Source organism: Morchella importuna (genome assembly GCF_003444635.1).
Source record: "Morchella importuna strain M04M26 chromosome Unknown Morimp01GS044, whole genome shotgun sequence".
NCBI classification, from domain to species: Eukaryota; Fungi; Ascomycota; class Pezizomycetes; order Pezizales; family Morchellaceae; genus Morchella; species Morchella importuna.
The window spans coordinates 224,845-252,056 of NW_025763441.1; the positions used below are offsets into that span (position 1 = coordinate 224,845).

At 48.9% G+C, this 27,212-nt stretch overlaps 7 protein-coding genes across 7 annotated transcripts; 5 read left to right on the forward strand and 2 right to left on the reverse strand.

Moving 5' to 3' along the window:
- Positions 1-868: 868 nt before the first annotated feature.
- On the forward strand, positions 869-2,712 carry LAJ45_10322 (uncharacterized protein; the record flags this gene model as incomplete). Its single annotated transcript, XM_046119849.1, has 7 exons — positions 869-1,305; positions 1,394-1,435; positions 1,503-1,620; positions 1,670-1,761; positions 1,815-1,857; positions 1,920-2,036; positions 2,098-2,712. 7 exons carry the CDS (start codon positions 869-871, stop codon positions 2,710-2,712), a joined length of 1,464 nt encoding a protein of 487 aa, XP_045966986.1.
- Positions 2,713-7,832: 5,120 nt separating this feature from the next.
- On the reverse strand, positions 7,833-8,472 carry LAJ45_10323 (uncharacterized protein; the record flags this gene model as incomplete). The annotated part of the gene is made up of 2 exons (XM_046119850.1): positions 7,833-8,045; positions 8,098-8,472. 2 exons carry the CDS (start codon positions 8,470-8,472, stop codon positions 7,833-7,835), a joined length of 588 nt encoding a protein of 195 aa, XP_045966987.1.
- Positions 8,473-14,235: 5,763 nt separating this feature from the next.
- Positions 14,236-16,680, forward strand: LAJ45_10324 (uncharacterized protein; the record flags this gene model as incomplete). The annotated part of the gene is made up of 4 exons (XM_046119851.1): positions 14,236-14,576; positions 14,637-15,158; positions 15,241-15,490; positions 16,183-16,680. The coding sequence occupies 4 exons, from the start codon at positions 14,236-14,238 to the stop codon at positions 16,678-16,680; spliced, it is 1,611 nt and encodes a 536-aa protein (XP_045966988.1).
- Positions 16,681-17,069: 389 nt separating this feature from the next.
- On the forward strand, positions 17,070-17,509 carry LAJ45_10325 (uncharacterized protein; the record flags this gene model as incomplete). The annotated part of the gene is made up of 2 exons (XM_046119852.1): positions 17,070-17,080; positions 17,143-17,509. 2 exons carry the CDS (start codon positions 17,070-17,072, stop codon positions 17,507-17,509), a joined length of 378 nt encoding a protein of 125 aa, XP_045966989.1.
- Positions 17,510-18,252: 743 nt separating this feature from the next.
- LAJ45_10326 (uncharacterized protein) lies at positions 18,253-19,387 on the forward strand (the record flags this gene model as incomplete). Its single annotated transcript, XM_046119853.1, has 2 exons — positions 18,253-18,263; positions 18,328-19,387. 2 exons carry the CDS (start codon positions 18,253-18,255, stop codon positions 19,385-19,387), a joined length of 1,071 nt encoding a protein of 356 aa, XP_045966990.1.
- Positions 19,388-22,640: 3,253 nt separating this feature from the next.
- Positions 22,641-23,961, reverse strand: LAJ45_10327 (uncharacterized protein; the record flags this gene model as incomplete). The annotated part of the gene is made up of 3 exons (XM_046119854.1): positions 22,641-23,386; positions 23,504-23,707; positions 23,775-23,961. The coding sequence occupies 3 exons, from the start codon at positions 23,959-23,961 to the stop codon at positions 22,641-22,643; spliced, it is 1,137 nt and encodes a 378-aa protein (XP_045966991.1).
- A 697-nt stretch (positions 23,962-24,658) lies between these two features.
- On the forward strand, positions 24,659-27,205 carry LAJ45_10328 (uncharacterized protein; the record flags this gene model as incomplete). Its single annotated transcript, XM_046119855.1, has 6 exons — positions 24,659-25,077; positions 25,196-25,281; positions 25,337-25,904; positions 25,970-25,978; positions 26,104-27,109; positions 27,158-27,205. The coding sequence occupies 6 exons, from the start codon at positions 24,659-24,661 to the stop codon at positions 27,203-27,205; spliced, it is 2,136 nt and encodes a 711-aa protein (XP_045966992.1).
- Positions 27,206-27,212: the final 7 nt, after the last annotated feature.

Genomic DNA, 27,212 nt, shown 5'->3' on the forward strand with positions numbered 1-27,212 from the left:
GTAATATTCCTCTACGGGCTACTGGTGAACTCCCAGGTTTCATGATCAGTCTAGTCGATAATTGAACGTTCTTGGAAGGTGGACATCGTGAAACAATGTTTCTGATAATGGGTGTTTCTTTGACGACTAGTACTACCCTATAAATGGATCATCTGAGGCTGTAAATGAATCACTGGTGTGATTTGCCTGCAAGGTCCCCGCGAGTAGATCAATTGATCGTTCCTTCGCACCTGTGAGTAATATGCCCATCGATTCATTTACATTTTTAGTAAAGAGAGTTATTATGAAACCGTGTGAACGTAAGACACAACCCTAGCCCTATGCCGAGAAGCATGATGACTAATATATTTATACACGATGCGCACACTCTTAAAGGTGACACGACGGCAAATGGATGTGGCTGCATTATGGACTCATAGGGCAACCTGAGGGCTCATTTCTAGCATCACTGCCACAACTCGATCAGGTTTGCTTTTCGGGGGGTATAAATGGGTATAATACTGTTCCACTTTGTTCAGTCTTGGCGCTTTTTACATACAAAAACAGCAATTTTCAATCGCTGATAACTTCAAATTTATGACCATAGATATTAAAAATCTGGCAAAATAGAACTAAAGTTCATCACTATTTCTATAATTTGGCGCATTTTTGATATCTATCATGGTCATAAAGTTATCGGTGATCGACTTTCTGCTACTTTTGATTACCTTTAAGAGTGGGCGCACTATATCTACAGTGCGGGGTAAGGTTGTTAGGTTTTCCCCATAATATCCCCTACTTTTCGCTAAACCGTCCTGATCAAGGAACGGATTTCCCGATAGCCTATCTATATACAAGCGGGACTCGCTAATCAAAATACCAGGGAACCATGGATCTTATAGGTATCGCCGCCACTATCATTGGGCTAACACAAGTAACTTATGAAGCCCTCTCCAACGCCGCCCGTTACCATGGATCACTATCCAAAACTAAGAGAGCTATCGCTCTGGAAATGCACCTGTTACAAGAAGCGCGCACCTTGATGCCTATGCTCGAGAGGGTCGAGAAGATTCTAAGCGAGGATCGTGAGGGACCTCCCGGGAGGCACTCACCAACGTATATTACCCCTCTGGTTCAGGTTTTTGATTCAACAACGACTACTCTCACCGAGTTGTCAGAATTGATGCGCGGTTTGAACCACCGCCACGGGCTTAGCTTTCGGCAGCGTTTCGCATTGTCAAAAACAGAGAATACGCTCTCTGATATCGCTGCGCGTTTGAAGGAACACAAGTCGTTCTTAGATGTGATATTACTGCTTCTTCCAAGGTATGTACCCCGCCATCCTCTTACTAGACTTCACTCTCGATAATACTCAAACTATATCCGAAAGTTGTTGACCTAACTTAGGAGCAAGATTAAAGTTTATGAGTACTAACACAACACAGCGAAAGCCAGAGTGCGCAAAGTACCAACAACCAACTTCAAACTGTGACGCCTACCACCTCAACCCCCACCACGGCTAGTTTCTCAGCTGCGTCTGGACGGTGCCGCCTCGGCGCAAGCACCTCTCCCAACGGGACTTCTGTTGATCACGTTTCCCCCGCCTCACATGACATTCCCCCTACCCCCGGGTGGACTGACGTACGCCTTATTGGTAGCGGAGCCAATGGCACTGTAACTCTTCAGTCAGGACCGTCCGGGCGTCTCCGCGCTCTCAAACGTGTCGTGGGCCCTGCTGAAATCTACTCTAAGGAGATCGATGCTCTTTGCAGGGTTTCAGATGTAAAGTAACCGCCACGTTCTGTAATGATGAATCTAACTTTACTTGCGTGTAGCGACGAGACCTGTTTGTTGAGTTCTTTGGCTGGTATGCCGGTGGTGGGTTTCTATATATCGCAATGGAGTTCGTTGAGAACGGGGATCTAAGTACCTTGATTCAGTTGAATCAGTCGTCACCATTACTGGAGGACACCTGTCGCGAGATCACACGACAGACCTTGGAGGGGCTCAGGGTGTTACATGAAAGACATATCTGCCATCGTGATCTGAAGCCACAGGTGAGCACATATATCATATTACTCTTATTGGTCAATATGTTAATATGATGATTACGGCAAGAATATTCTTGTCGCCAGGCTTGACCCTATCCATGTCAAAATAGCAGATTTCGGTGTATCTAAATGTCTGGAGAACACAGAATTCCGTACTAGAGTCGGGACTAGTGGATACATCGCGCCGGAGCTACTAGGAATGTGGGCGCATTTAGGGAGGGGTGGTCTTTTTGGGTACGCCGCGGACCTTTGGTCCATGGGATGCATAATATACGAGATTATCTCTTGCAAAAAACCCTTCGAGATGGCGGCGCCAACAACCTCGGTGTGCTCTGGGAGTGTTGCCAATTTCTCGGGGCTAACAGATCTCCTTTCACTCCTTCGGTTCTGCAAAGGTGAAACCCCACATCCTGCCGAGACACTTCAGCAGTGTGGGGCAAGTATACAGGCCATGGATGTGGTTAAGGCTCTTTTAAGAGCAGATCCATCCTCAAGATTATCAGCGTCGGAGGCTTTAGAGTTGCCGTGGTTTGTGGGCGCAGAGCAACACAGGTCCGTGCCAAACACTGAAACTGTAAAGACCTCCAGGCGATTAACTATGGATACATCTACAACGGAAGCTTCAGAAAACAGTCCACCCAACTCTAGCTCGGGTGGAACAGCTTCGAACAGCACTGCATAAGTTTTAGTCAACACTTACTACCATCTAACGAGTTTCCAAGTGGCAAGAGCGAAGAAGGCAGTGGGGTGCGGTGATGGATGAAGAAGGGAGCGTTAGCAAGTGTGGTAGTAGTGAAGGGGGGGGGGCAGTGAAGTCTTCGAATGTGGGAATTATCTACTTAAGACTATCGATACCAGGCTGGGTTCTGTCATATTTGAAAAGTGATTGGAAGCAGATATCCATGGATATTCAAGCGATGTGTGGTTTGCCTCATCCCCGGATGGTCTTTCATTCTTTATATTTTACTTTTCGTTACTTTTATTTTGAATTGTGTACTTCCTTTGTTGGTTGTCTTGTGCTCGGAGTACATATCATATTTTCCTATTATTCACTTGAGCGTCTAGTTATTATATACATCTATACGCCTGGAGGTGGATGCATTGATGTTGGTATTTCCTATATATACAGTACGATGCCAGTCGTGAGCGTCAGGCGCGGCGTCGCAGCGCCCCCCGAACCATCACGGGTACCAGCACAGCAACCACAATTGATCCTTTGGAGAGCTGAATTTTTGTATAGTTGTTAAATAGTAGATAAATAACAATAATTTGACATTTAATATCTTGTATACCAACCCTCCGTGAAAAGGTTGTGGAAATCTGGTTGCGCCTGACGCTCGCGACTGGCATCGTACTGTACATATCAAGCACAGAGCAGCATGCATCAGTTGATTTACAAACTACCTATCGTCGAGGGTGTTCAAAATATCAATTAAGTGATACGTTTTAACTCCCGATTCCGTTTCATTGTACGAATATAAACCATTACCTGACCCTCGAGGCCTTTTATTAAAGAATCTATCGTCAGAAACGAAGTGATAAAGTCTCCATGGTCTATCATAGCGAATCTTACGATTTAGACACTCTTGCCAGCAACTCCTCCAACCACAAATAGCCCCACCCGCTTTGAAATATCCCCGCATTGCCGCTGGTCATAAGCAGCAATGGTATCTTTTAGATCGCTACACAGTTTTCATTGTTGCAGTAATATCCCCACCCGGAGTAGTGCGTGGCAGTCGTGCTATGTAGCGCCTGGTAACGAAAGAGCTGTGTCCCTTCAGAGGTAGGAGGCGGGCGATAACATACGCCGCGTTCCTTGCCCAGCCTTAAATGCCTTGGCGCCAAGACTCGCATTTCTAATGTGAACCCCACGAAGTAAAGGTAGGCACGAGATGAACATTACAGTATTCCTTTACCGAATACAGTAGTCATCAGATATTGCAGTTCAAATTATTTCAAATGTTAGAGGACCGCAGATCAACCGCGTCCCCGGTGAAAGTGGTGGTGCGTCATGCGTTGATTCTTCAACCCTTATTATACTGGTTGTGACCAGTTATTGTCTCGCCTCTCACCTCGAAAGATGTAACCGAAAGCAGAATTCAAAAGGCTTTACCATCAAAATACTCTACACATACGTTCTACCTTAAGCGATTTTTTTTTTTTTTTAAATCATAGTTTCATTTATTTCTGGGTACAAGAATATCGCATGGAGCCTAGGCTACGGCGTGAACAACACCCTTCCCCTACCAAACCGCCGAAGGAAACAAAAGGGAAAGACAAAACATATGAGGGTGTGTACATGAAGCAGACGCTGTGAAGAGACCCTGACATTCCTCCTACCGGCCAGCAAACAAAGAAATTTGAAAACGTCCCCCTCAGGGGCAGAGTACTTTCGTACCAGCTATGCGTAATATGACAGGACATGGGAGAAGAGAGAATAAGGAGAGCGAAGGGAGGACACTTTTCGGTGTTTAGGATTTTGGTGGGTATAGCTGGCTCTTTAGGCCTATTGCGGATGGAGGCGGCCTAGGCCGAGCTTGATGAGAGGGAGGTGAGTTCGGAGTCTGAGGATAGGTCATAGGGTGGCGATTTGGGTGGGCCCATTTGTGGGGGGAACCCGGTTTTGGTTGCCCTTATGTAGGAAGAGAGGGCTGCAAGTGAGGCGGGGGGTGACCAAAGGTCATCGAGGGTTTTTGCAAAGAGTATGTGGGTTGCCCTCTGGGGACTGCGTTCAGGGCAGCGTAGGATGGCGTGTTCGAGGTCTTCGTCTTCGAGGAGACATCTGGGGCATGTTGGGGGTAGGTCCTGGGACATCCATGTTGGGTGGGCCGCTAGGTAGCTTTTATGAGCACGCATTTGGCATATGCGTCCTGCGATGAAGCGGTCGAGCTTGAGTTGGGGGTGTGGGCGGGTGTTGATTGGGAATTTGTAGTAGTCTGGTAGGGGGTTATTCTTCCAGATTTGCATGGTGTCTTTTTTAATAGAGAGTGCCAGGCCCGGGTGGATGGTGTTGGGGTTCTGGGCGAAAGTTGGTGAGTTGGTGAGTAGTGCGTGGCAGAGGTCGTCTATGGGGAGGCGAGCTACCCCTTTCCTGGTCGAGTTCCAGTTGACTGTCGGGTTTGGGCGGCCTCTTAGTAGGTGTCGGTGGGATGTCTCTCTGTAGGTGGAGAGTGTGTAGAAGGAGTCTGGGGTGCGTGCGGTGACTGGGTTGTATGCGGGGGATGCGGCTTGAATTCTTGCGGCGTATCTGATGCGTAGGGAGGGGAGGTATAGGGCGAGTGGTGGGAAGGATGTTTCGGCTTGTAGTATGGAGAGGGGGGTCGATCTGAAGCAGTTGGTGACCCATCTGAGGACTGAGTGCCAGGTGGTCTCGAGCCTCTTGAGTGCTCGTGCTGTTGGGACGAGGACAGAGGCTCCGTATGTGAGCATGGGGAGGATTGGAATGACTGCTAGTCGTCGGCAATTGAGGGGGGTGAGGCCTTTGTCTGCTGAGGCGAATCCTCTTATGATGGCAAAGGAGGCTTGTGCTGAGGCGCACCTTTTAGAGAAGTGGTTAAAGGTGTTGAGGTTGTCGGTGAGCTGAAGGCCCAGCCAGCGGATTTCTCTTTTGGGGTCGAGGGGGGTCCGGTTGAGTGTGATGGGGAGTGTGGAGGGTGCACTCCTATCAGCGCTGGTGCGCCAGTGGATGAGGTCTGTTTTGGGGAGGGAGAAGTGGATGTTGCGCGGGGTGCCTGTCTACCTTAAGCGATGTTACTCCCTAAAGTATCGCCCGCGGGTGCTGTTAGCGTCATGCAGAGCAGGGATCACAAGTGAGGGATTATATGCAGGTACGGATCTACCCGAAGCGGGACGACGCAACTGGCGTTCCATCACTTTGCCGACTGCCGCGATCAGTGTCAACGAAGAAATTTTGTCTCCTAATTCCGCGTGAATCTTCACAAGTCTTGAATATTAGTATGTACAGACGAACCAATTAAATGTTTTTTCTTCTACCCGATCATCCGATGGTTGTCTTGTACCCGGACAATCATAAGGTGAATATTTGACAATGATTGCGGCCCGTTTGCTGTCGACGGAGCCATAGGGGTACAGCCACTCGTCAAAAGTGTTCGTGATACAGTTTTAATGTCAGTGCGCAGTGCGGCGCATCCGTAATACTGATGTTATTAAAGTTGAGATTTAAAACAACGAAAAATATATAATATAGTTCGTGACTATATATAAAAGAAGATAGGTCATTGATCTTATTCTTCATTAATTTGGGTGCCATTGGTCACTGGGAAAGTCTTCTCTTGGGGTGTTCTTGATGGTCCGCCGCAGTGACATATGGAGAAATGTCTCACTCTGAAATCGGAATCACGAACACTTTTGCAGAGTGGCTGTATATACTTCCGGATAGCCTAGACGGATCCAGACATCGAAAGCCAAAGTGCAAAGCGACTTATATATTGCCAACTCCTCCACGGCACGAACCATGAACCGAGGAACTGTGCAAACTGAGCTCCTCGGATTCTTTGGCTAAAGAAAATTCGGCAGGGTTAGGGTTAGTCAGGCGCTGGTCATGATATATCACTCGCTGAAACTTGTCGCCGGGGTGGCTGCCAACATTACAAAAAGGGAACCTACCGCGCCACACGCTCTTAGGTTACTTCACTTTGGACTAATGAATAAAGTGAAATGTTGACTCATAGGCAGTCTTAACGCTAGAATTACACAATCAGCATATCTCCGGCAAATGAAAGATGAAGCGAAGTGGAAGAGGCTACAGCGGGTTGATTGTATAAGCCGACGGGAGGGAGCACGAAGGATCACTAAACGCGAATTACGTTGTGGCGATTTCACGGGGCGGTGCGGGGTACGCGAATAGATAGATGTTTTAACACGTTTCTGTGATTACGTGGCTGGACAGGGTTGAGCATGCATGCCCGTTTCTGAGCGCGTATAACTACGCTGCAGTATCAACTACCCATAAGCATTGTCACTCCTCTTTTCTTGCATCCGCGCAAATAACTAATAGAGAGGACTCAAACACGAACAGACTGGAAAGAATTCGCGTGCGGCGGGGGTCCGTCATGGCATCTCACTCGGCGTTCTCTGTTAAACGGAATAAACGTGTCGTTGGGGATAATTGGCACGCTGTAAATATTGGTGTACTTGTATTCACAGGAGTGTTTCCAACGGTTCTTCAGTTCATCAGCTCAAACCGGTTTTTTAGAACTGTTTAAGAAAACAGTTCAGTTCAGTTTTGCCTATTCACTATTTGGTTCAGTTCAGTTTCTGGCTTAGAGTAAACCAGTTTTCCATGCAGGTGGAACTCCTCACACAAAGTACCAACACCTCATCAAGACTAACCCTAACCCAGAACACTTTTTGTATAGAGTTCCTGCCAGACTAGTGCCAAGATTTCAGAACCGTTCTGCAATATAAACCGGTTCTTATTCGGTCGGTTCAGTTGTCGCCCATTTTTATTCAGTTCAGTTCAGCTCTGATGAAAGTAAGAACCGGTTACAACCGTTGGAAACTCTGATTCACAGCTAGCGGACGCGTCTGGCTGGGTGCGGATACCATCTTTTTCGATTAGGGACTTGGGTAGCGTCCAATTGCCAGCGGTGGGCATCGCTTGGGGTACGGGAAAGCGGAGAGAACCCCGCCAGCACCTCCGTCGGGTCCTTAGTTTATATCTCTTTGAATGACATGAGAAAAAGCTATTTTTCTAGTTAGACCGGCCCGCCATAGGATAGGATTGTTGTCACATCAGTGGCTTGTGAGGTGCAATCATACTACGAATTCCACTTTGGCCACTCATATCCGCCCAGGCATCTGCAAAATGACGACAGTTGGCAGCCTTAATATGGTCGGTTGTTTCCAGTCGAGGTTTTGGGGTTTAAGGATGTGGTACTTAAGCGGGGTCGGGGATGGACACACATCGGTTTCAGACAGCTTAGCATCACTACTGATGTCCTGCACAGACGGGAATAGGAGCCACCCATACGCTTCTACCTTAGAGAGGTAGAGCTGTCCCATGTGACTGACAGTTAGCGGATTTCAACTTCCTCAGCCCTATTACCCCCCACCCCATCCCAACTCCCCATCCCAGAAAAACATAGAATTCACCGCCTCCATCGCCGGTATCGTCACCGTCGCGACTCAAATAACCGAGTAACTTTACCCGCTTCGTCAGCGCCGCGTACCAGGCCCCGGCAGCAATCACATTCCTGACAAGCAAGGCCTCGACCTTCATGCACATCATCACCACCATCACCACGCGAAGTTCCCCATTCTCACCTCCTCCGACATCTCCGCCGCCCGCTGCACGCCAACCGAGCTGCAAACCGAGCTCACCCGCACGACCGCCGGCAGAGGCGCCCGCTTCTGGGAGAGCGTAAGGTATGCGAGCAGTGAGAGAACGCCGACGATGCTGGTGGGGAGGTTGGACGCCCATAAAATAACGCTGCTACTATGCCTAAATATGTTAATTAAGTTGAGTCTCCCCGTCTCGCTCTTTTCCCCTCGCCTCCGCTTCCGACAGATGGTTGAAGCTATAGAGGACTACCGGTCCGCGGTACATTCTGTGTAATGGACGACCTGCACAGGGGACCTTCGTCGGTGTGATAGGAAAAATGTGGTCTTCTTGTGTCCTCTCAATCGTATCCTATCCCAGGAATGTTTACGAATATAATAGGCCACCAAAACCACGGTAAACGACTACGAAAACCATGGTATAGAATAAGGGTTTGCGCTATCATGCATGTCACGATCGGCAATGAAAATCGTGAATATACGAAGTAGGGAAAGGCTTAGGCGCGAGGTTGAGATATTGTAGGGTGACAAAGGCTCTCGTTATTTTCGCATACCAACTAGCAGAAATTGACTAAAAAGGCAACCAGGATTCGTACCTAGGAGGTATATATATCAATCATCGGCTATTTCATTTTATTGACATCTTCTTTATATCGCCTGTGATCGTGGGTCTGGAGATATAATCGTTCCATAACCCATTCACCTACAAAATCACAAGAACCTTTGTCACGGAAATACTTATGCACATATCAGCTGTCGTAATTCTATATACGCTTATCTGAACTTAATCGGTCCTCGTACCCGATACTTCACTTCACACTTCCGCCAGTACCTCATGCTTGGGCGATAAGATAAAATGAATTACTGATCTATCTCAACTACACTTTACTCTACGATTGCCAGAACGTTCCTGGGGTTCATGAGCTGCACAGCTATTTATTTGCAAAACCACGATCTACCGCCGGATCGGACGTCCCATTATGGGTCAGAACAATTTTTTCGCACTAAAAATTATATTCTTTCACTCCCGCACTCTTCCTAGTTACCATTATAAATACTTTCCACCGATATCGGTGGTGATTAAATCTTAACTCAAGGTTTCAGATCGCAAGAACTGTGCTCGCCCTCGGGTATCCTGGCTTGTGGCGTTGTGGCGTTAGGCCAAGAATACGTAGACACGTGATACCATACACCGTAGCTTGGACTACCATAGATCTGGTGCCCCTATTTCCCACGAGAACCTCTGAGACTTGTATTAAAAATTCTGATTTGAGAACCTCTCACCCTCGGAAGACCACACGCATCATGCAGACCGTCCTAACACTGGTGGGGATTCCAGAAATTTAGTTGTAGCAACATCAGGTGAGAGAATTCCGGATCTCCCCCAGAGTATTATAACACCATGACCAGTCGGCCACAACTCAAAAAGCCCCGGGCGAAACAGATCTCGACCAATTCACATCGGTGCAAAAACACACTGTACACCGCTGTCTGTTTCCCACGGCGGTGTAGATCTCCGCTAGCTCTCCCCGGAGTGGTAGTGTCGGTCACGTGTTCAGAAGAACTGGAAAAGACATGTAACGGTTGAACACGATAAAGAACAGCATCTCCGAAAGAGAACACCTGTATATATAGCGATGAAAGTAGACGATCACTTGAATACAATCATGCTCCTTCTCTCGTCATAAAATCATCCTTCATTTGATCCACTTTGAAGAGCTCGGGCCGTAGTAGTTACGTCTTGGCACACAACCACACCCCACCCCCTTGAACCAGATCTAATCAGATCGTCCCACTACGATCGGCCGACCCCTTATTACATTACCCAGCTTAGCAAAAGGCCTTAGGGCCTGGCCATAAGTAGTAGAACTGTAGGGCTTCTCCTTCAACTCTCGCGCTAGCTGCACAGGAACCCTAACCCTCCCACCACCCCGCCATCCTCCATCCCCCCCGCATCCCCCACCCCCCGTTATTTCAGTACACCGCACGCTCACACGCTACCGTTGACAGTGCCCGCCGGGGAGTCAGTAGTGGGGACTAACTAGCGTGGATAGGTATTGTGTCAACCTAGCCTGGTTTCGGGGGCATGAATAATGCCCATCACCTCCGCTTGCGTGAAAGGCATTGTCCGGCGGGTATCCCTTTTTCTTTTTTTTTTCCCTTTTTTTCTTCCTTTCATTTTCTCCTCCCTTTTTTTTCTTTTTCTTTCTGCTCGCTCCTTATAATACTGGTAAAACTACGATTCGATACACTCTTTTACGGGTAAAAAAAAAAGAATAAAAAGGTGCGTTAACACTAGTATATAATTTGAGCTAATATATAAATCCAACCCCCGGAAAACCCCATGACATGCGATATACTGTGCCAATATAAAAAAAAAAAAACGCCAAGTGCTGAAACCGTCGATGTAGTAGTAAATTGTGTATGTCCCGTGTCTACCTTACTTGCCCCGTTGGTAATTCTTGAAATAGGGCGCTCGGCACGTTTCATAGTTCTGGAAGATTCTCATCATTTCATTATAGTATTTGTCATCGGCGTATGACTCACTTTCCTATTAGTCATTCTATTACTCACACGTCTATGACTCATTGTATTTCTTTTGTACTACATTTCCTTAGTATAAATACGGGGCATTCCCCCTTAGCTAGCACAATCAACACGATCAATTACTTTACTTCTCCTACATACTTTCTCTAGTAATTACCCGTTGGACCTCGCTAGACCGGGGGCGCTGGGACTACTGCTGAAGCATTCAGTCCACTATCTGCTCAAGTGTACTAATAAAACCCTATTTTATCTTACGAAATTCCATTAAAGCTAATTCGACAACGAAAAAAGAAAAAAATGAAAACCCGCTCCCAACACCCCCGGAAACGATAGAGAGAGCCGGGCTCGAGAAAAAAAACCGATAACGAAAAACTTTCTCGAACCTCCCCCACCCGCCTTTGACCGCAGTGTTCTGTCCAATACAACGGACGCGCCTATCCACCGGACGTTCAGCATATCGGTCGTTGTTTTCCAAACAAATTTGCGTCCTCCATATGGGTAGCCTGTTGGGGGAACGTTCATTGAATGGGCTGAACGAAGTGTGGTTCAGGTTCTCTAATGAATGGTCTTGTGCGAACCGGGCCCCCGCATATCTCTTCGGTCATGCCGTGATTCACTGCAATGATAGCCGTAAGACTAGCTAGAGGTGAAAAACCCTCCAACAGAAATGTTCATTACCGTCAATGTAGACGAAGGGCCGGTATTGTCACAACATATAGTGAATGAATTAAACCAAAAGAAAGCAGAAGAAAGAAAGCGAGAAAAAAGCAATGGCCGGTGCTACGCCACTATCGTATGTATGGGTCCTAGTACAGCAACGCAGTCAAAACCACTGAGGGCAGCGGGGATGACGCTATATCAGTGTTTCCAGTGGTTCACCCATTCTTTAAACCAAACCGATTTCCTAGAACGGTTGTAGCAGAATTTCGGTTCAGTTTTGGCCTTTCCCGCTATTAGGTTTAAACGGTTGTCAATTTTTCCAAACCGGTTTAAACCGGTTTTATCTTGCTGCTACCCGCATACGAAGACTCATTTTAGATCAACCTGTTGGATGAACTAAGGGTTACGAATTTCGGAAATGTCAAACTAACCTCTGAAACATTGGACTAAATGATGGAACGGTTGTAGGTACCAAACCGGTTTGGATATTGGAAATACAGTTCAGTTCAGTTCAGTTCAGTTCAGTTCAGTTATGTGGGTAATTCAGTTCAGTTTGGTATGGTACGACCCCTTATGCAAACCTGTTTCACCCGTTGGAAACACTGCGCTATAGTGGTTCAAGTTATTGGTGATGTTGTCGAAATCATGTGTGTTGCAAATACTTACCAGAAATCAGTTCAAAGTATGGTTTTGATAGCCTATTCAGCAACGCTGTTCGTACAGGTAGCCGATTGAGAGGACGCCTGAAAACTATTGTTTCCCTATCTTGTTGGCGAATGCCACCCTTACAGGCCATCCTATCCACTGAACGTCCGCTGGATGGGTAGCGTCCTGCATTTGGGCCAGAACACTCTATCACTCTGCTTCTGAGATTGGGTAGCCATGCGCGGGTGTGGTTGGTATTAGCGTCATGCAGGGACGAGGCAGGGATCAGGGATCCTCCTCAATGCAGCTACAGATCTATCCGCAGCGGGATGACGCAACACAGCAAACGTATTTTAGCAGACAATTTACTTCGGGGGTGAAAGGGGGCCTTGTGGAATAGTAGCCGGATATGTTCTGCTCGCATTAAGAAGGCTCCCCCACGAACTCGCGGGGCTGCGGTGGTCGGGTCGGGATAGTCCTGAGCCCCGTCAACCACTCCCGAGTCTCATCCATAGGGGAGTGGTGAAAAGGTGATGGGTAGTGCGCCAGGCACCGCAGTCTCTCAAGGCGCAGCTTAGGAGACTATGTAGATCCATCGATTGTATGTCTTAGCAAGGGATTAGTGGAATAATTATGTTTGACGCCATGGAGACAGCGGCTCAACCCGAGGCTTGTAACGGGTTCAATCTGACACGTCGAGCTACTAGTCATAATGTAGGACTAGACCACGGTGTTACAAAAGATGTAGGACCATTTAACTAGACCATTCCTCCTAGACGTGTAATAAATAACCCTCACCTGTGTTCATCTGTTGTGAGCTAAAAGGACTGAACCCCACACAATACGCTAAGGGAGTGACAGCAAAGGACCTGCCTAGAAACATGGAATTGGGATTTGGAATGAATAAGTATCTATCTCAATTCTCTCTTGCCGGGTATGTGATAAGCTACTCTGGACTGTCGGAATTCGGATCACAATCCGATTAAGTAATACTCAGAGAACAGCGTAATAGTGTAGGAGATGGAAACCTATACAACTTCTACTCTGGGTAATAACACTCGCAGTGGGTCAGGTATTCCTTGGCTCGGCCCGGGTGATATCCCAGGTATGCGGAGTTGTCTTCTCAATTTTGTGAGCGGGTCGGGGGGATCGGTGTATTTCCCGACTCAGGTGTACTTTTTGCGAAGCCGCCGTGGTAAGCTACTTGCATACGTTAGTTGATATTTGGCAGGCGTCGGTGGTGCGGCATGATTTGTCAATCGATGGATGCAGGAACTCGCAGTTATAATTGGCGCTTATGGTTACATGGTCCTGCTACAGGTTTAAGGTCGATCGCTGAGGCTCTAGCTAGGATTTGCATCATATCAATAGTCTAGTTTGTGAGAGGGACCGTGTCATGGAATATTGCTCTTAAACTATCCATGTGGTGGATCGAGGACTTTGCATGCACCTCACAAACAAAGGAAAGGAGCTCAACTTGAGGAGCGTGTCCACCTATTTCTACGCGGCTCACAATATTGCTTTATGTTTCTTGTTCTCATTCGAGCCAGCTGGCGCTCCTGACAGTATTGTCGGTGATCGTTGTCACGGCTGTGGCTGCTGATGCTTGGTCTGGCCAATCGTGCTCGCAGTAGGATCCCAATGCGCACCCCGCGCACGACACAACCAGATGGCTGTCCTTGATACGCTCGTTCCCAAACAACCCTTTGACGTTGTCAGCAAGTGGGGTAAAGTGAGCGAAAGCTACAAATAGGTAGAGCATTTACCTCCCAGGTCCCCGGCTTGCAGTCATTTTTCCTTGGGGTGAGGTTTCTACAATAAGCACGGGCACGGGATTGCCTGCTTAGGAAGGTATATCTCATTTTACTTACGTCGAAGTAGTTGTTTATCCCTGCGTAGACTCACACTAGCCGGGAGAGCTCACAAATTCGCAGCACGGAAAACGCCGGACGCTGAGTTGCTACTTTATTGATATCGCATAACCTGGGAAGAAGGTATGGAGGTAGTACTTGCACTAGGCGGCCTTTTCGCCACAGGAATCCAGGTCAGCGAAATGCTAAACCGCTTCGTCTCCGCCGTTATCAACGCCCCTAACAACATCCGATACCTCAAAAGCGAGGTCGAGAATTTCACAGGAATCGTCTCCGTCCTGCAGGCGAAAACAACCGCGCAGGCTCCCCCTAACCCCCTGAAAGTCACCCCCGGGAACTACTTTTCAGCTGCCCTCGACTCTGCCCGCCAGAAGCTCTCCGACCTGTACAGGGAGCTGGATCGCGTTGCCTCACATGGCAGCAGGCTGTGGGAAGGCATAAAATACGCATACAAGGAACAGACCTTTAGCACGCTGCTGCTGCAGCTGATGAATCATAAGGCAACGCTGCAGCTTTTAGTGAGGTTAGTGTTGCTCTTCCATCCTTGACATGTGTTCACGGAGCTGAGAAAGGCCGGATATAGCCTGACGTCCACAGAGTCTTCGGAGGAGAGGTGTATGATTATGAGGAGGTTTACAAGAGACTCTGCGGTGACGGACTGCGAGAGCTATGTCGCCGCACCGACAAACGTTTCCAGTTTGACCCTGACCAACGCCGGCGGTAACCCACATGCCACACGCAGCAGCGCCTTTGCACACGAAACATCAACGCGGAGTGTTAGCGGCAAACCGGCCCCGAACCACAATCCGACAGCATCAGCGCCCGTCATTGTCACGGCTAGCCCCAACGTCGTGCCCTCGGTAGCAATATATCCCATGCCGGCTCCCCCCGCATTCACCGCGCCGAAATATTCGCTACATGAAGCTGTCGGAAAGAGAGATAAGAGGATGGTGTACTATTTTCTCCAGCTCGGCCATGACGTAAATCAGGACCACCCAGAGCTGGAGACGCCGCTGGCATACGCGGTATGGCTGGGGGAGGCGCAGATAGTAACCTATTTATTGCTATTTGGCGCAAATGTGAACGTCAAGAACAGGCTTGGGAGGTACGTTGATCATATCCGCTCTAGCTAGGGAGAGTCTACTTATCCTGACCATCCGTTTTACTGATGCCAATTACTGTCCCAGGAGTCTCCTCCACGGCGCCGTAGTCACCGGCGACGAAGTGATCCTCCACGACCTGCTGAAAAGGCAGACGCCGGTCAATGAAGCCGACATGTTCGGCGACACAGCGCTGCACATTGCGACGTATTTTGCGAGGACGAAGATGGTTGACCTGTTGATACAGTGGGGGGCGGATGTGGAGCGCAAGAATGGGCGGGGGCTGGCGCCGGGGATTTCGCCGTGGCGCGTGTTGAAGCTGAGGAGGAGAGTGACGGTGTGTGGATTAATCTGGGGAGATAGATTGGGGGGTAGTATTCCCTGTTAGGAAGTGGTGGCGTTGGTTTGGTGTAAGGTTTTCGGGGGTGGGCGTTTGGAGAGACACTGAAGAAATGTAATGGAATGAAGCATTGGCTGGTTGGAAGGAATGTTTGCAAATAGTACCATGTATATGTATACGAGACAAAGCGTATTAATAACTGTGCCCATCTCTCCTAAAAGGAAAACTGGACGGTGGTGGGCAGTGTGTTTACATCAATTCAGAGAATCGATTTCGTAGGGTGGAAAACCATTGAGCAAACACCATGCAAATCTGTGATCCCATTCGTGAATAATAATACTGCGCAAAAAGAATTTTGAAAAGTATCCCCCAGAACAAGAGCCTGAGAGCGTTCTTAGTCAGCCCGGCGGCTGACGCGTCAATCTAATCATGAGTTAATCTCAGTCCCAGTAGTGACAAGGTTTCCCAAAAACGAACGAGGGTAAGCCAGGCCTCAACCTAAATAGGTATGTTTCTGTTACACTCATCCGTCCTCCGCCTCACCGCAGCACCCCTCCCCTCCCTCCCCTTCCCAGAACCCCACCAACCACCCTACGTATAACCCCGCTCTCAGCGCAGCAACCAGACAATATGACACTGGGGTACGTATCCCCCCGCACCGCACCCACGCCCACTAAGACCCCAGCCAGCGCCGAAACATCAACCTCCTCCGCCAGAACCTCGACGCGCTCACCTCCCTCCTGTCGCCGGCGCAGGACAGAGTAGCCATTACCAGGGACGACCGCAAGGCCGCGCTGCACACGGTCAAGGTGACAGCCGAGGCGGGAGCAAAGGTCGCCGAGGCCGTGCATGTGCAAGCGCTGACGCACCACCACCACCACACCACGTCGAGCGAGCCAGAAGTGGAGGAGACACTGATAACAGCGAGGGATGGTGCTGCCGCGGCGGGGGCGGAGAGGAGGAGAGCTGGGCCGGTGAAGGTGGAGAGGGTGGGTGGAGAGGCTGATGGGGCGGTGGCGGGGACGGGGAGAAAGATGGTGGAGGCGCATAGGGTGATTGGAGGGGTGGTCGGAAGAGGTCTGCAGTCGGGTACGGGGTGGGGGAAGGGCCGGGTGTGGATGAAGCCGAGGCGCCGCCCCCCGAGCGTTGACTCTGATACATTTTTGGCTGAGTTGAGCTCGGGGTAGCTTTTGCCGCAGGTAAAGAAGTATGTCCAAGCCAGAGGCTGATTATAATTACTTTACTCGTTCCAATGAAGGAAGAGCATAGAGGGGGTGAAAAGTAGAGAGGGCAATTTCTCTCCGGTCAAGTACAACTGAGCTACAGCTGCACATTTGTCTTTAAGCTAGGCGTTGCTGTGTTCCTTTCTTCAACCGATATGTCGCTCGCTTGGTCAGCCCCCACGTGGTTGAAGCGAAAATCATAAAAAGGAACGTATTGCTCGGTAAATAGGCCAGTTTACAGCACAACCTACTCTTCCAACCCCCTCCACAGCCTTCAAGCTTCCCCACCCCACCCCAGAAACCAGCCCACACCCCTCTCCGCACCGCAATCCAACCCCGCCCCCCTTACAATCATGACACTCGGGTACGTACCCCCCCCCACCCCCCCCCCCGCACCGCACCCACCCCCACTAACACCCTAGCCAGCACCGAAACAATCAGCCTCCTCCGCCAGAACCTCGACGCACTCACCTCCATCATCCTGCCGGGCGCCATGACACAGGACGAGCGCAAGACCGCGCTGCACACGCTCATGATGACCGCCGAAGCAGGTGCCAAGCTCGCGGAAGCCGTGCATGTGGAAGCGCTGACAACCCACCACACGTCGGGCGCGCCGGGGGTGGAGGCGCTGATCAACGGGAAGAATGGCGCTGCGGCGAAGACGGAGACGGAGAAGCAGGTCGGTGGAGTGGCTGGGGGGCTGTTTGGAGGGGGGGGCGGGGGAGGTGTGAAGTCGGCCCCGCTGGTTACAGGTTTTGCTGGTCTTGGTTCTTTTCGTTCTGCCTCGCCCTGAACGGAACTGAACTGAATTAAATAATAACCGACCGAATAAGAACCAATTTATACTGTAGAACTATTGTGAGGTATTGGCACTAGTGTAACAGGAGCTCTATGTACAACCGGAGGTGTTTAGGGTTATGGTACTCTCTGCTAAATAGGGTGTTCGTGCTTTGTGTGAAGGGTTCCAGCTGCATACAAGACCAGTTTTGCTCAAGCCAAAACTGAGCCGAACCGAACAGTGAGAAGACAAATCTGAACTGAACTGATTTTTTTAAAACGGTTCTAGGAAACCGGTTTGAACTCATAAACTGAAGAATTGTTCGAAAGACTGGGGGCGGAGGGGGAGGGGGCCGGTGAGTGCCTCGATATGCCAGCGTTCACTAGGATAAAACTTATTGCGAGTTGAGCTCGGGGTAGCTTTTGTCGGTGGGAAAGAAGTGTGTCCAAGCTAGAGGCTGATTGTAAACACTTTACCCGTTCCAATGAAGGAAGAGCATAGACGGAATGAAAAGTAGAGAGGGAAATTCCTCTCCCATCAAGTACATCTGAGCTACAGCTGCACATTTGGCTTCAAGCTCGCTGTCACCGTGTTTTTATCTTAACGGATATCTCACCTACTTAGTCAGCGCCCCGCCAATCATCCAGAGGATAGCGTTGCAACCCCGCGCAATTTAGGCCTCCACTCCATTGACAAAGGTAACAACCCGCGCGCTCTTACAACCACAAACCACCCCACAACCTCAACACGACATCAAGATGGCACTCGGGTACATATCCCCCCACCCCTTACCTTCCACTTCCCACAACAACGAGAACTGACGCTTGCACCAGCTCCGAGGCAGCCGCACTACTGACCCTCGCCACCCACGCACTCAGCCACCAAACCTCGCCCGCGCAGCACGCCCTGCTCTCCGCCGACGAGCGCAAGTCCGCGCTGCAGCAGCTCCTGGCGACTGTCGAAGCCGCGGCGAAGCTCGCTGAGGTCGCGCATGTAGAGGCGTTGGCGCAGCGCGGCGGCGACACAGAGTGCGTCAGGGCTGAGACGGAGCGGATGAAGGCGGAGGCGGAGAAGATTGGGAAGGAGGTGGAGAGGGCGGTGGCGGAGACGGATAGGCTCAGGGTGGAGGTGGAGAGGGTTGAGAAGGAGGCTGACAGGACGGCGGAGGAGACGGAGAGGATGAAGGCGGAGGCGGGGAAGGTGGAGAAGGAGGCGGATAAGGCCGGGAGGGAGACGGAGCGGGCGGCGCAGGAGACGGAGAGGGTGAAGTGGGAGGCGGATAAGGTGTCGAGAGAGACTGAGCGGGCGGTGCAGGAGACGGAGAGGCTGAAGGCGGAGACGGAGAAGGTCGGGAAGGAGGTTGAGCGGACGGTGCAGGAGAGGGAGAGGCTGAGGGTGGAGGTGGAGAGGGTTGAGAAGGAGGTTGAGAGGACGGCGCAGGAGAGGGAGAGGCTGAGGGTGGAGGTGGAGAGGGTTGAGAAGGAGGTTGAGAGGACGGCGCAGGAGACGGAGAGGGTAGAGGCGGAGACAGGGAAGGTGGGTAAGGAGGTTGAGAGGTCGGTGGCAGAGCGGGAAAGGGTGAAGGTGGAGGTGGAGAAGATTAGCAAGGATGTTGAGAGGTTGGTGGCAGAGAAGAACAGGGTGAAGGCGGAGGAGGAGAAGCTCTTGAGGGAGGTTTCGAGGACGGTGCACGAGACCGAAAGGCTGAAGGCGGAGGCAGCGAAGGTCGCGAAAGAGACCGAGAGAACTGACCACGAGACGGAGAGGCTGAAAGGAGAGGCAGCGAAGGTCGCAAAGGAGACCGAGAGAGCGGACCACGAGGCGGAGAGGCTAAGGGTGGAGGTGGACCGCGTGAGGTGTGAGACGGAGTATCAGAGGGTAGTTAAGCGTTAGACGGGGGTGGTGGTGGTCTCGTCTTGTACGTGAACGTTTTCCGGCGGAATAGTTTTGTTTATGGTACTTAGCTAGCTGTTTGATGATTGAGTATTGAATGAGAGATGAGCATATCTGGTAGTTCGAGAGGATATCTAGCAGGCTTGCCGTGCTCACCTGGGTCCCCCGACGGATATGCTGCTACTGTGACTCCTATAACTCCTACCACAACCGGACGCGTCCAAAAAGCCATCCATCCGCGAACGTTTTCCCCCTCCAGCGAAACTCCCCTTGTCCTATCGAACCCTATGTGCATCTCCACCCGAATGTTCGCCCCGGAGGTACATCATGATGTATCACTCGACCCTCTAGCGACAGCCTGATGTTTTTTTATTTGTTTATTTAATTCATACTCGCATTTGATGATTCGTTAAAAATCTGCTCAGCTGTTATAGGATACGCTTTGCTGGTGTTTCTTGATCTAGAGGTGGCGCCGAGGTCACGCCTGGAGCTGCAGGGCCGGTAGCCTCATTGTGTCCCGGGCGCGGGGGCGGGAGAGGAGAGAATATGTACTTTAGATTGATGCACCAAGCCCTCAGTCTCGTCATTAAACCCGACCAGCGAGACAACATACAACCCGGTCACCTCCGCACTTCTAGTTAGCTAGAACATCCCTAGTGTTAGATTAGGCTGCCCAACGCACGCAATAGCTTGGGATTATTAACCCTAACCCTGGCCATATGCCAACAAATTGCAAAAGGAGATTTGGACATGTCCCGCCTTTGAAACATTTTCAAGTCATGGCGAGACGAGCAGTAGTAACTAGCAGTACATCTAGGCTTTTGTACTGCTCATATACACCGGGTTTGAGGAGCATGAGGCCGAATGGCTGGTATCTCCTATTCTGGCTCGTTCGGATTGTATCATGTTGCGCGGGGATGTCGATGAACTACGCGTCACAACTGTTTAGATAGAGGAAAAAGGCAGTTTGTGCAACGTCTTGTAGTGATCCTGTGTGTCGGCAAGGTACAAGCAATATGCAACTCTCTGTCGGTCTTTCGTCCTCTTTGTTCCTAGTATTAGCGGGGATCTTATTTCAGAATTAGGAATTTTAGATTGCCGCCGTGGTCCAGTGTTTCCAACGGTTCTTCAGTTTATCGGTTCAAACCGGTTTTCTAGAACCTCTTAAGAAAACAGTTCAGTTCAGTGTTGCCTATTCACTATTTGGTTCAGTTCAGTTTGTGCCTTGGGGTAAACAGGTGTTCCACGCAGGTGGAACTCCTCCTACAGAGTACGGGCGCTTTATCAGGAACAACCCTAACCCAGAACACTTTGCATGAAGAGTTCCTGCCAAACTAGTGCCAAGATTTCAGAACCGTTCTGCAATATAGACCGTTTCTTTTTCGGTCGGTTCAGTTGTCGGCCATTTTTATTCAGTTCAGTTCTGCTGAAAGTAGGAACCGGTTACCACCGTTGGAAACACTGCCGTGGTCATCACAGCCTGGATGTATCTATATCTGATATGCTCTTTGCGATCATTACGGCAACCCCCACTTCCTATCTGTATATTGGAGCTTAGATGATAGGTTTATGCCGGGGTGTTGGATAATAATAGGTATATATTGGGCGCAAAAGAATGGGAATCAAATGAAACCCAGCAGAACTTAAACTTGACTGATATCCAATCACTGTTAAGTCATGTTAGCTGGTAACGCAAATCTCTGCTAATCTCCGATCTCACGATTTCGCGGATATCAATAATATATCCTTGAGGTTATATGGGCACCTTGGAGAAACCTGCAGAAGTCTGGAATCTCGGCGATATTTGAAGCGTGTTTCTGGGACATAATGCTGGTAGGTATCTCGCTTAATAAATCAACTATTGCCTTTCTCTCCGAAGGAGATAGCGCGAGTGAATGCTTTGATATGTTTGGTAATAGAAGCGCGGATCTATTTACAGGCTGTTTTAATCATTCCCCAGATCCCTTTCCCAAAAATAGAAACAGTGCGTTTCCCGAATTATTTTTTAAAATAAATATGGTCTTTCCTGATAAATTTCCTTAAAAGAGACACATAGAACCTTTGAGAACAAGAGTTGTGATCTTCCCTAGGAATCTAGCCGGTGCAGGGGAAATGGTTCGAAAAGACAGAGGTTTTGATAGGCGTCTTCTAGCTTACCGGTTGAGCTAGCACGTGGGTATTTGTAGCCGGTGTGTGTGTTTGAAGAGGTTTGTGATTTGACTTCATGTAAAATCCCCCTAGAGTAATACTCGATTTTATCACTGGCATATGCTAGTTCTATAATTTTAGGAGATGGGGAATTGAAAGAAAAGCTCAGCAGCCTAAACCCGTATAGATCGGCACCTATGAGCGCTACCATTTGAACCTGTTTGCTTCAGCGCCGCGGGTCGAGCAGGCCTGAGGACGAAAGTATACTTATCACCGAAATGTGACTGTTACCTCTTCTCATATTTGAATTGAACACTAAATCATAAATACCTCTCTATTCGGGCAAAGATTCATGAGTAGGATATCTTATATATAGCTCCCGCTCTCTAGGCTCTAGAAACCATGCTATGAATGTTCATCGAGTGATCTTCCATGATGCACCCCCGCGGATATTATCATCTTTTCAGTAGCGCTTCATATACCTACACGCTCCAGCGAGGTCTTTATAAGTATCTAAGTTCAACAAGTTGTCAAAAGATTATTGTCCCTCTATCGTCGAATATACCATATTTTCGCTTATCTACTGCCGTCCCGCTCTCCGGTAAACATGTGCAGGCCAACCCTGGTATGTACAGCCACTCAGCAAAAGTGTTCGTGATATAGTTTTAATGTCAGTGCGCAGTGTGGCGCACTCGGTACCCGTGATACTGATGTTATTAAATTTGAGATTCAAAACAACGAAAAATATATAATATAGTTTGTGACTATATATAAAAAGAAGATAGGTCATTGATCTTATTCTTCATTAATTTGGGCGCCATTGGTCACTGGGAAAGTCTTCTCTTGGGGGTTCTTGGTGGTCCGCTGCGGTTACATATGGGGAAATGTCTCACTCCGAAATTGGAATAACGAACACCTTTTCAGAGTGGCTGTACATATATACTCGTATTTTTCTGACGTTTTTGAACCGGGCCGGGTCCGCATGATAGGTACAGGACGGCGCGCAGGCAGTTTGGGCCAATGATAGGCCCGGGTTTGAATCATAACAATGTGGGTCACGACGATGTTGATGATATTCAACATGTTCGAGGAATATAATGTAGAGCTAGAAATTGAAATTGTTTCCACCTCCATCCGCAATACAGGCTTCTATCCTTCGTGACATTGACAGTACATGATGATTGACTCTATCTACAGGGTAGTTCTGCCATTCACTCAAAACAAGACGGCGGATAGCAGGGGCAGCGAACTCTACCCCAATTTGGGTCTTAATCTTATCCTTTATCTCCATCGATATTCTTTCAATAGGGTTCAAATCCGGTGAACTGGCAGGCCAGAAGAGTTTGTTGATACCTAACTGTACACGGAGGTAATCATGATAATGATGGATATGTGCTGGCGCGTTATCTTCCATCAACAAAACCCCATCTCGTATAGCCATCTTCTGCAAAACAAAAGGGTAGAGTTCTGGGTTGAGAATTCTTTCACAGTATAGAAACCAATCTATGCCATCTTTCCTATCTTTCTTACGTACTTTGAACTCCGGTGCTCTATTTACCCAGTCCCCATTGGCCAAATGAAATGCCTCTTCTGCCAACTCCTGCTCATACTCCTGCTGTAGCTGAACATCTGCCTCTGCTCTCTCTCTCGCTGTCTCGTAGGGTGTTTTGAATATATGATATGGTAACTGTGCACCACTTTGATCATATAGAATTGCACCCCAAAACATTATAGTAGATCCAGTTCCGAATTTGCGATTGATGTTACGAGGAATATATGCTTCACCAGCGCGACGAAGCACCCCTTTGGCTCTCCTCATTCTCAAACTCCCAGTCTCAAAATAAGTTTCATCTGTGAACACTACTGTCCGCTAGTCTTGTTCCCTGTACCTATGACAGAATTCGAGTCGTCTAGCCTTATGTTCATCGGTAAGGTGTGGTTTTTCTGTAGCCTTCCTTCTGTATATACCATCTTCTGCTAGGATCTTCCGGACCGTCTGTGGACTAATATCAAGTCCCGCCTCCATTGCCAATCCAGCATATGTCATACGGCAATGTGTATAGTCTGACAATGTAAGGGCGATTAAGGCTTGTTTTTCCTCTGCTGATACTACAGCATTACAACCTCTCTCTGCATTCGGCTTTGGGGCAATGTTCTCATCCGCACATAGATCTAATGTTCAAAATTGTACTTAGTGTACCTATCACGATGGGCTGTCAAGAAAGAGTTCCAATCAAACCTTGAATTCCATTTTCCCTTGACCTTCTTTTGGCCTCACTAATGATATTACTGCAGGTTGACCGTTTAACCTGAGAATTTAAAGATATTTCCGTCAAGGTCATCCTCCTTGCCCCAGTCAGAGAAGCAAGAGCAAGAACCTGCCCTCTTTTCCTCATAGGTGTCGTCCTGCCCTGAACATTCAGCATCGTAGAGTTCGTAGTAGTGAATAATCAAGCTTTCGAAGCTCTACTGGTCGAAGCTCTACTGGTCGAAGCTCTACTGCTCGAAGCAATACTGGTCGAACCCGTACTGCTCGAACCCGTCCTGCTCGAACCCGTCCTGCTCAAGCTCTAGCTTGACCTGCGTTGTCATGATTCAAACCCGGGCCTATCATTGGCCCAAACTGCCTGCGCGACGTCCTGTACCTATCATGCGGACCCGGCCCGGTTCAAAAACGTCAGAAAAATACGAGTACACTCCACGCGCCTGCAGAGTATGTATATGTCGACAGTCACAATAGATATGAGAAAGATGGTTCTATATCTATGAATCTAGACAGTTAGAGAACTATATGTAGTACTCTTATCCATGGCCGGAATGAAACGGATTGAGAATCGTGTCTGGTTGCTATGCGGGGTGCATAGATATTTTTGTAACCTGGCAATAGAATAAACCTAACCCTGCAGATCAGTTACACAAGGATTGTGCGGGGTAAGGCTTGTACGGACAGCTCGTAATTATCCCGAAGATACGCCATTCATCTTTACACACTAGACACACGCTATCGAAACCGATCTATCTTGTAGATTTGTTCACGTGCGCTACACATCAGGAATCTCAAGCTTAGAATATCGCTACAGTATCCAGCTGCATTACCGAAGCCTTCAGCCTCAGTCCTTTCTCATGGAGGTTGCAGCCTCGGTAGTGGGGCTTTTTATGGCCGCCGGGAAGGTCGCTTCGGTTTTGCAAGAGCTTCTATCTTCGGTCAAAAATGCGCCTGCTATCGCCAAGCAAATCAATGACGAAGTTATCCACTTTCGCTATATCATTCTCAAGATTGAGGAAACGGTGATTGAAGGTAGAAATCTCGATTCCAAGCGCGCCGCCATGATCGACGTCAACCATCTGTGCGCCGCGCTCACCGCAGCGGTTTCCACATTTTCCGAGCTTGAAAACGAGTTAGACCGAATTAAAGCTCGCGGAAAGATGGATCTCTGGGATAGAGTGAAGTGGATGAGAGCCGAAAAGAATCTTCTTAATATCTCCCTGCGCTTAAATAGACACCAGACATCTTTAACCCTTATATTTACGATTCTCACCAGGTGAGATACACCACATTCGGATCGAGGATACTACAGTCTTCCGAGCGTCCATATATCTCCTCTCATGATCCCAGAGTGTCATACATACATGCTGACTTCGACTTCGCCTTCAATGTAGCGAGTCCGTTGCTCGGGCGCTGTCAAGCAAGGAGCGCCTTAGTAGCGAGTTTGACGCCGAATCGCGGGCTGTAGCTGATACTCAAGGTAATATTATATATTATATCCTCAGTCGCGCACTCTCATAACGGCTTCTTAGCAGACGGTGATACAGGTTCTCAATCGAACTCGAACACATTCATTCGTACAGTACCCGACCCCTTACTTAGAAGCTATCAATTTGAGTCCAGCTTGTCTCGATCTCGCGCATATCAAAGGGCGGGAGATTCCGACTCCATATTGTCATTGGACACCCTGCGGAGTAGAATTGGGCGATGGTCAATTTATACAGCGTTCTCGAATGACTCTGTGTTCTCTATGCCGGTATCGCTCCGCGAAGTGTCGGGAATTAGTATTGCAGAGAAGTCCATAGCCCCCGTTCTTTTGCCGATCGCCGTAGATTCCATCTATCACAATGAGCATTATCGAACAGGCGCCAAGCGACGAGGATTAATGAGGGCACCGACCCCAGAGTTTGGCCTTCATGCTGCTGCTAGGGAAGGACGATACGATGAGATTCGCGACTTACTTCGGCGTGGTGGTTTGGACGCCAACCAGGAAGACCACAATGGAGACACCGCCTTGGTAATTGCCATTCGAAACTTACATACACGTACAGTAGAGGTCCTGCAACTGTTCGGTGCGGAGGTGCGGCCTGGGGAGGTTGTTCAGTATGTTATCTTTGCCTATAATCAGGTCTACATGTGTCAGGTTAGATATGGGCTAACGCCATTAGACTCTTTAAGTTTGTTATTCAACAAGAAACCATAGCCACCCTCTCAGAGGGAGGGGGACGTAAGCTTTTGACAATTTTGAAGATGTGCACGACGGCCACTACCCCGAGACACTCCGTGATATCCTTCAGTCCAGTGGGCATTTGACAAGCGTGGAGCTCGCTATATTTGCGCTAAAACACGCATCTGACCTGGGTCCTCTCATCCCACAAAGTTGCGTGACAGAAGCCTTGAGAGAGTCTGGAGTTGCAAGAGCTGAGGTTGGCATAAAGGCGATATTTCAGGAATCGCTTAGCATAAAAGATGGTCTTCAGACAATTCAAAAAGGACTCTTCCACCTCATCCGAGGATCGAAAGAGAAGAAACCCGACATCATTGCATTCGCCTTGGAGAGGGTAGCTGAACTGAACGCTGCCCCTGCGTTCCATGACGCGTTGACATCCAGGGTGACAAAAGGAAGCTTGGTTCTCATTGCACTATTATTTGGTGTAAATACATATGGTGCTGTAGTCGAAGGTTCACTGCGTGCCTTTCTCCAACCAGATGATAGTGTTATGGTTAGAATTCTGTTGGAAGCAGGAGCGGGCCCGGATCGTACCAACGGGTTACTTGGTGAGGCGTATATAGAGCTTGTGGATGTCGGCCAAACAACACTTCATGCAGCAGTTCTCAGTAATACTTTGAGCTCTCTCGATGCTCTATTAAATGAAGGGTTTGACATCAATTCCACGAATGGAAATGGCGAGACAGCGTTGCATCTCGCTTTACAGCGGGGATGCGTGTCAATCGCCAAGACTTTGATGGGTCGTGGCGCAGCAGTAAACGTTCCAAATATACTTGGCAACACACCGCTAATCATAGCAGCTGCGAGAAAAATCATGTCCCCGCAATATGTGTCTATAATTGATGACCGTCTAAGTGAGCGTGCAAATATGGATGTTACATTCTCTTCCGGGGAGACCATCTTACACGTTGCCGCCGTGTACGGGGACCGTGACCTAGTCTGGCAACTCCTGGAGGCGGGAGCAAATCCCAGCGCGAAAGATGACGGTGGCCGTACCGCAGATCAGTGCACCCCGGATGAGTGGATTGTTTCGGCAATCAGGCTCAGACTCAAAACTGACAGAACCAAGATGACACCAGTCAGTATCCCACCGCAGTCTCACATCATACGTTACTAAAAGGTATAGGAAAACGATACGAATATATCAACCCTACGAACAGAAACAGGTCCATAAATCTGCA